Here is a 9235-nt window from a genome sequence, read left to right as displayed (position 1 = left end):
TTCCATAATCTTATTCACTAACATATGACTACTGTGAAGGGTGCTCTTAGAAGCAAAGATGGTGAAACTATGCCTCACATACTTTGGGCATGTTGTCAGGAAGGACCATTCCTTGGAAAAGGAGATCATATTGGGTAAATTAGAAGAACAGAAATGAGAACACTCTCAACAAGATATATTGACCCAGTGACTATAGCAATGGATTGGAATATATCAGAAATTGTGAGGATGGCTCAGGATAAGGCACGGTTCAGATCTTTTGTTCTTATGGTCTGTCTGTATGAGTCATGATGGATTCAATAGCACCTAACAACACACAACAATAATTTGAGGATGGCCTCAAGATTTTTCTGTCCATATGCTACTGCATGCGCGCACGCACACACATACACACGCGCGTGCACACACACAGCTCTGGTTGCTTTGGGAACTGTGATATCAACATAAAGGTGCATGGTTTGAATCCACCAGCCTCTTCACAAGAGAAATACAGGCAATCTCCTCCCATGCTGTTTACAGCCTGTGAAAACCTGCACGAGGATCAGCTTATGGGCTAGTTTCAACTTAATGGTAGACAACAGCAACAACAACAACAACAACAACATACACTATACACATGGTTTACATTATATGCTGCACAGCTGGCTTATGTTTTTAATTTGTGTTTTATACTTAAGGATATAAAACAGATGTATAATATTATTTTGTGTTATGGTAGTTTCTGAATGTTTGGGTTTATTTAGAAATACCTGCTCTCTGGGGAGGTCTGGTGGCCTAGTGACAAGAAGCTGCATTGGTTTGAATCCACCAGATGCTCTGCTGTGGGGAGGAGGGGACAATCTCCTCCTATACCAGTCAGATCTGATTTGATGATACACACACAAAAAGTAATAAAAAAAAAAAAACCACAACAACAAAAACCAAACCTGCCCTCTCATATAATGCTACATTGAACGTCCTTGGGTGTATTTATTTCTTTACTGTGTATATGGGAATTTTTCCTGGGACAACTTCCTAAAGTATAATTGTGGATTCAAAGGATGCATCATTTATCCATTTGATATTTTTATTGTGACACTTTATCTAGGGAGAGGGGTATTTTGTTTTGTTTTAAGATGGAAAGATTATTAATATTTTGGTGGCAGGAGACAATACAAGGGGCAGGAAGAACTGAACGAACCCTAGTCACACAAACTGGTGGTTTGATGGTGAGCAGTGCTGTCAGTGCATTCATGTGGTCTGAACCCACCAGCTACTCCATGGGAGTCAGATGGACAGCCTCCTCCCATGCAATTTGTTATTGTGTATCATCAAGTTGGAAGCTACTCATGGACTCCAGCAGGTTTTCAGAGGCAGTTAATCACACAGGAGATGAAAACCTGCTGGAAGGTCAGCTATGAGTAGAGCCTGACTTGAATATACACAGCAACAAGTGGCACAAAGGGTTTATTTAGCACATAGCTATTAACAAAAAGGTTAGAGATTTGAACCCACTCAGCAGCCCCCCAGGAGGAAGACATGCTGATGCTCCTATGATGATTACAGCCTAGAAAATAGTATGGGTGAGTCCTACGTGGTCCTCACTGTGGATCCTATGTGGATCACGGTGAGTCAAAATCGGCTTGGCAGCACCTACAACAGCAGGATGACCAGAACCAAACCAAACTCATTGCATTAAAATCAATATGGAGTCATAGGGTAGAGGACAATTGTCTCATAGGGTGTCTGAGGCTGTAGGTCTTTAGAGAAGCTGATAGATACATCTTTTTGCCATGGAACAAGCAGCTGATGGGTTCAAACCACCAACCTTCTGTTTAACAACTGAGTGCTTAACCACTATGCCACCAGAGATCCTCTACAAGTAATACAAAACTAAAACTACACCCCTGGCCATCAGTCAATTCCAGCTCATAGTGACCCTCCATTGTGTTCCTGAGGACATGGCCTCTTATCACTTTCTAGAGGAGTAGCTGGTAGATTTGAACTGAGGATCTTTCCATGACCAGGAAGGCATGCTACTCACTATGCAACCAGAGTTACTGAGTACTTTTTATATTCCAACTATCAGAATCAGACAATTTAATTGTAATGCCATGCAGAGTAGAAATGTTTTATATAATGAGGCATAGCTAGCAATGTAAAAAGACATTATCAAAATAGTACATTAAAAAAAATAATCCATTTAGCAAAGGAAAAAAATGAACAGTTTGACTTTTCCAGAATTTTTTTTTTCCTGGTTCTGCCCACATTTTAATAAAATATCATCAACGTGTCACAGTGATTTTTAACTATTTTATCTTTGCTGAGAAATGATCTTTTTTTCAGTTATGTTAGATTACCAGAAATGAGAATATCAAGCAGTAACTGGCACCCCTCAGTATTAGAAATATAATTATCATATTAGCATCATAAATCATTTGCTTGTCAGTAATACATTAGGCCATGAGACCAACAGCTGCAGCTTTGTTCTACCTAGATGATGTTTCGGTAAAGCCATTTCTATTTTTATTCACTCAAATTTACGGTTTCTTCTTTGTGTTGACATTAACCAGTGAATCTGTTTGTTGCCATTACTAGTGGAATAAATACAAATATAAATACTTCTATATTTACTTTGTCTCATAAACGCTTTCAAGCTATATAGATGCTGTTAATTTGATAGAACATCTGGGTGATAACATCTTGTTTTTCTTCTGTCTTCAGGCAAAATACATATTTTCTTAAAGGCTGTCATTTAATTTTCTTTTAAAAAATCAGCCATACCTTTTCTGTCTCATTTTATTGACCACAGATACATGGTAGATAAATTATACATCTAATCAGAAAGGAATCCAGATAAGAGGTAAAAGTCAAATCACTCAATCAGATTTATAATACTTATTTTAAAATTATCTGTAATATCACCATGTTTCATTGACCTGCTGATTTTGTTGAAAATAATGTATCATAAATACTACAGATAAAATTTCTTTAACATCTAAGTGCTGTAAAGTGGTTAGATCTTTTCTAAACCAGGAGTGAAAAAACAATTTACAATATACTCTCATGTTGTTGCTATGTGTCCTCAGAGTTCCAAGTCACCTGCAACATAGTGACCCTATGTACAATACTTCTGAACCTTGCCTGTCCTGAGCCAATCTCATCATCTCTGACTCATCTAATCTCATTACCCCAGTCACTGAGTCAATCCATCTCTTCCTCACTTGCACTGTTCTGCCACCCTTCCTAGCATGTCTTTCTCCAAGGTCTGATCCCTCCTGGCCACATGCCCAAAGTATGTGAGAGAGAGAGCTTCAAAATCCTTGCCTCTAAGGAGCAGATTGGTTTCACCTTCTTCAGGACAGACCTGTTCTCTTGGCAGTACACAATATGTTCAACACTCTTCTCTAGCACCGTAACTCAAAGCCATCGATTCTTCTGTCATCCTTAGTCATTGTCCAGCTGTCTGATGCATAGCAAGTAAATATATTGTGGCAACTTTCAAAGGTGGTCTGTGGCTAGGTAATTATCTTGGATAACTGTTCTCAAATTGGAATTACAAGGTTATTATGTTATAACACTCCAAGAGAAACAAGACTGTGCAGTAATTACTGTCACCCCTCCCGGAGTTCATAGGCACAAGCACCTTCGTTTCGGATTTGGTTGCAGCTCCTCAGCCTCTGCTTGCCTCACCTGCCTCCTGTTTCTTCTTTAGTTCACATGAAATAGGTCCTTGAGTGAACTCAAGGCTTTGAAGGCATTTAAACTACTTGTCTGTGCTGTCATTGCTACTGCATTTCCTTTCAGATCATAGGCATGTAGCGCTATTATGTACTGTCAAGTCATGTGTCGTCAAGTCAGAACCAATTCAGAGCCGACTCTCCAGGAGGTTTTCAGAGGCTGTAAACAGCATCGGAGGAGACTGCCTATTTTTCTCCTGGGACCCAGCTAGTGGATTTGAACTACTTGCTTTGGATTGGCAGCACAGCACCTTACCACTAACCCACCAGAACTCTATTGCTGTGATGTTAGTTTAATAATAAATAAAAGGTGTTATTTTTCAGCTAGATTCTGCATGAACCAAAAACCTAATCCAGATAATTGAGATGTTTATTAATGAAGTTCCAAACCCAAGTAGTTAGAAACAGTTAGTTTAATTGCTCTGACATTTTGATTGTGTAAATAATTACTGAGATCTCAGATAAATTTCCCCTGTGAATGCCCAGCTTTCTTCTTTTGGTCCACTGAAGGAATTCTCCTGCACCAATAGGAACTGGCATGTTCCCCACCACCTCCTACCAAAAGCATTTCATTAAAGAAGAGAGGACATGTCCCTGTACGGCCAAGATAATATTACATTTAGTAAAATTAAAAGTGATTCCTTAACACAGTTTATACTTATTCTATGCTCAGATTTACCCAGTAACTAAAAAAAAAAAAAATCCTTATAATTAATTTCTCCAAATAAGGATCTAGTCCAGCACCACATATTGATAATGGTCATTATATCCCTCAGGTCTCTAGAAGTGTCTTTTTTTTTTTTAATTCATTGATTTGTTGAAGAAATGGATCCTGTTAATAAATAAGATTACCGAGATAAATTTATTTTACACAATTAATTTATATAAATTAGGAATCAACCTGTGATCACACACTGTGGTTGTTTTGGTCCATTTTATTTAACATTTAAGCACCCTGTATTATTTTATGCCAGTAACTAGATGTAAAATCATGGTCTCTCTTCTTCTTCCACTGCGTTGTCTAATTAATGACAGCCCCTGGTCACAGGTAGCAGTTGTGCTTTGCTTGTTATATGCAAAACCTCTGAATTCAGTGAATTTTAGTGAAATGCACACTGAATTTCTAAGCCTTGTTACCCCCAAAAGGGTATTTATTAATAATTTAAAAACATTGGCTATGTGTTGAAATATTATTTTTTAGATATATTCAATTAAAGAATATATTAAAATTCATTTCACCTCTTGTTCTTTCTTTTTTCATTTATTTATTTCTATTTTTTATCTTTCTTTTTTTAATTGAGATTTCAATGAAAGTTTATAGACAACTTGGACTTCCATTCAGTCATTGTTGCACATTTTCCTCCTTTCCCCCGCCCCCAGTTTGCTTCTCTCTTTGTAAAAAAACAACTCTCTTATTGTTGTACAATTTCCCACCCCAGTCCTCTTTACTATGCAACTCTTATTCTGGACTGTTGTCATACACATAATACCTAACTGAAAGTGAGGAGGAGCTGAAGCACTTGCTGCAGAGAGTCAAGGACTGCAGCTTGAAGTTCACACCAAGAAAGCAAAGATTTTCACCACTGGGCTGACTGACAGCATCATGATAGATTAACAGCTTCAGTTAGCTTGGCTCTACAATCAATACTTTTGGTACTAGCAGCCAGGAAATTAAAAGACAAATGGCATTGGGAAAATCTGCTGTCAGAGACCTCTCTAGAGTACTGAAGAGCAATGACATCAGTCTGGAGACTAAGGTGTGGCTGATACAGGCCATGGTCTTTGCAGTTACTTGCTTTGCATCAGAAAGCTGGACAGTGACTAGGGAATTGTTGCTTTTGCCCTGCGGTGATGGAGAAGGGTATTGAATGTACTATGGACTGCTAGGAGAACAAACAAGTTCATCTTAGAGAGGGTGAAGCCAGACTACCCCTTAGAGGCAAGGATTCTGAACTTCATCTTTGGACATGTTGTAAGGTGTGATCAGTCCTTGGAGAGGGATGTTATTCTTGGAAGGGTGGAGAGACCGCACAGGAGAAGAAGACTCTTGATGAGATGGATTGATTCAGTGACTGGGGTAAAGCAGTAGGTGTGTTGGAGACAATAACAGCACAGCGCTGTTCTACATAGGGTCTCTATGAGTTGCAGACAACTCGACGACACGACACATAACAGCAACAACAACAACATACTGCTTTTAAGCATTTCTTTTCCTCATCTGTTTCAGAGCAGGGTACATTATGTATCCCCTCTTTTGTTTGTGTCCCTCTAACCCTGATGTCAGTCCTGTTTTATAACTGGCATTATGCATTATTTATCCTTTTTACCCAGCATAATGTTCTCCAGGGTCACTCATTTTGTATACTCTTTCATGAGTTCCTTGTTTTTCAGTGCTATTTCATACTATTCCATTGTGTGAACAATTCATCTGTTCTTTTCATTTTTTAAGTGGTAGGGAGCTCTGGTGACCTAGTGGTTAGAATCTGTGCTGCAATCCCGAAGATGTGGGATTTGAGGGCATCAGCTGCTCTGTGGGGGAGGGATGGTCAGTTAACTAACTGCCTCTGAAAACCTGCTGGAGGGTAAGCTATGGGTCGGATCCTACTCCATGGCATACAACAGCAACAGTATTGTTGGTAGATTTCAGAATGAAGCAAATCTCACACCATCCTTGCAATCTCTGCTTTGTGTTAACCCATTCTTACAACCACCCACCCAGTCCATCTCACTGAGAGTTCTAGATTAGATCTGTTTCACTGATACTTGGCTTTTGCAAGCATGATGTTTTCTCCAGGAACTGGCTCTTGATAACATGCCAAATTATAAGAAATAAAGTCTCACCATCCTTATTTCTAAAGAGGCTTCTAATACATTTCTCTCAAAACAGATTTATTTGTTCTTTTGGCTATCCATGCTTATCATCGTTATTAAGTGTTGTTGAAGTGACAGCTGTATATAACATAGCAACTGTATGAGCAACAGCCCAGAACCTTGCCTTATCCTGTGGCATCGTCACATTCCCCACCATGCTCATGTCCATTGTAACAGTTCCAGGATCCATCCTTCTTGTTGAGGCTCTTTTTCTGACCTTCTGCCTTTCCCAGGGAGTCTATAGCATATTCACTATTCTTCACTACCGCCACCACAATTCAAAGACATCAGTTCTTCTTTGATCTTCCTTGTTAATTGGCTAACTTCCACATGCACATGAGGTAATAAAAATATCATAGCTGGGGTAAAGGGCACCTTAATATTCAAGGTGACATCCATGCTGCAGATGTTCCAACAGATTTTAAAACAGAAAATTCCTACTCCAGGATGACTCCATATCAGTTCTATAGGAATGCAGTGGGAAACAACAGTAACAGGTTTTTTTTTAATTTTTTTTAAAATTTTTTATTATTTTTGTGTGCGTGTACCGTCAAATCAGATCTGACTGGTACAGGAGGAGATTGTCCCTCCTTCCCCGGCAGAGCATCTGGTGGATTCGAACCGTTCGCCTCTGGGATTGTAGTTGCAGCTCCTTGTCACTAGGCCATCAGAGCTCCCCAACAGTAACAGTTTTAAGGAAGCTCTGTTGACCTAATGGCAAAAAGCTGTGCTGGAATCCTGAAGGCACACGGTTTGAATCCACCAGATGCTCCACTGGAGAAGGAGGGGCAATCCCTTCCTATGACAGTCAGATCTGATTTGATGGTACACAACAAGAAAAAAACAGAGAACAAAACAAAAATCTGAATCTTCTCCTGCATGAGTTTGACTTTCCCCAGAAAGAATCTATAGCGAAATATTTTTAAAACAGTAATAGCTCTATGTCAGTACTAGTACTGGTATATTGTTGTGGTTTCCATCAAAGCAGAATCAAATCATAGCTAACCCTCCAGTGGATTTTCAGGGGTGGTAAATCCCATGGAAAGAGATTGCCTATTCTTTTCCTATGGAGAAAGGAATAGTGCTTCTTAATTGGGATTGTGTATCATTTTGGTGCTGTGTCCTTCTCTGTAGAAGCTAAGTGATTTTCTATGGGCATTTTAAGACTTAACATCTTATGAGCAAACATTGTCCAATGGATGAAGTAAGTAGCTTGGGAGATTTTAGGTTTTCCATTTGACTGAAAGTGTCAAGTAATGTAAACCTCTTAAGTACATCACATATGCTGAGTTTTATTGTTAACCTAGTGCTGTTGACTTAAAAGCAGAAAGGAATACAAGATAAAGTTTTTACCTGTGTTATTCATTAATTTTATTATTTGTTTTTAGGATTGGAACAGACGACTCATTTTGGGGCCCTGGAAGTTCAACAGGAGCTTCGAGTACCAGAATTTGTGAGTACTTTACTTTCAATTTGTGCTGTTTTGCTAGAGATTTTTTTATACAGTAAATGGAAAATACTTTTTTTATGACTTCTTGCCTTCAACCTTCTAGAGCTGGCACAAGTCCCACCAGCAGGGACTTTGTGTTTGAAGCTCTGGTGTCTCCTGGGAACATGTTACTGAATTGCACCTCAGCAGCGTGCCCAGCAGGCTCAGTCTTCATTCTCTGTTGTCACTGAAATGATTCTACCTCAGAGCAGCCCTTATGGCATATAGTAGGAACTGTCTCATAAGGTTTCCAAGGTTCTAGGCTGTCTTATCTTTCTCCCTTGTAGCAGCTCATGGGTATAAGAACCTGATCTTTGGGTTAGCAGCTGTTTTAATCAGTGCAACACCAGGGCTCCTTTCCAGTTTTCATAATGCTTGTGCATTGGCTAATACCAGTCTGCACTGAGAATGTATAGACTCATGGACCACAACCTGGTCCCCGTTTTGTTCTGGAACCACCAGCCTGTGCAGATGAAACTTGTAGGGGTAAGAAAAGTCTATTGGTTGTCTCTATCAAGAAGATAACTGAATGCTCTCACTAAATTAGACTCATTAAAGATTAGCCATGGTTTTTACCCTCAAGGAATTAAAAATCTTATTAGATGCTACTGTGATTTTATTAATGCCTTGTTTAAAGAAAATTAAGCACATAGGATGTCTTGTGCAAAATGTCCTCACTAAATAGAGTTTATATTGGGCTCATTTGTGGAGGGGACTGGGAGGAAGCATGTCTGTGACTCACGCACCACATTATTACACCAGATGTGTAGGAGAAGCGTGTCAGGAGCCACCTAGATTTACTGATTTTTTTATGTGTCCGTCCTTTGCTGCAAATGACTTGTCTACCACTTAGGCAGTGAAGAAAAATCTGTTTTCGTTTATTTTCAAAGGGTGATATACAGCCAGCACTCCAGTAATTGGAAGAGCACAATTGTATTATTGATAAAGACAAAGAGAGAACTCATTATGTGCTTTTCCTCTTCTCGCTCGCTCTCTATGGATTGCCCACTCAATTCAACCAAGAGTAAGGAAACCAGACCATGCTCTGCGCTGAAGAAGGATTGCACATATAACTATATCCACATTGCCATTTTATTTCAAGCTATGGGACTCCTGTGGTGTCCTAGCAGATTGCCTACTGTGAAAATCACTTGGA

The 9235-nt window shown here is 39.3% G+C and overlaps 1 protein-coding gene across 1 annotated transcript in view; it reads left to right on the top strand.

Moving 5' to 3' along the window:
* The first annotated feature begins 1558 nt into the window (after positions 1-1558).
* The window catches only part of ANO6 (anoctamin 6), a 158765-nt gene continuing 151088 nt past the window's right edge, over positions 1559-9235 (top strand). The window contains exon 1 of the mRNA XM_006888231.1: positions 1559-1606. Coding sequence (XP_006888293.1) covers positions 1559-1606 — 48 coding nt within the window. The remainder of the gene's footprint in view (positions 1607-9235) is intronic.

Source organism: Elephantulus edwardii, unplaced genomic scaffold (genome assembly GCF_000299155.1).
Source record: "Elephantulus edwardii isolate Elephantulus edwardi_28Jun2011 unplaced genomic scaffold, EleEdw1.0 scaffold00065, whole genome shotgun sequence".
Lineage (NCBI taxonomy): Eukaryota > Metazoa > Chordata > Mammalia > Macroscelidea > Macroscelididae > Elephantulus > Elephantulus edwardii.
The sequence above is the reverse complement of the archived record's forward strand: the minus strand, read 5'-3'. Positions and strand labels throughout refer to the sequence as shown.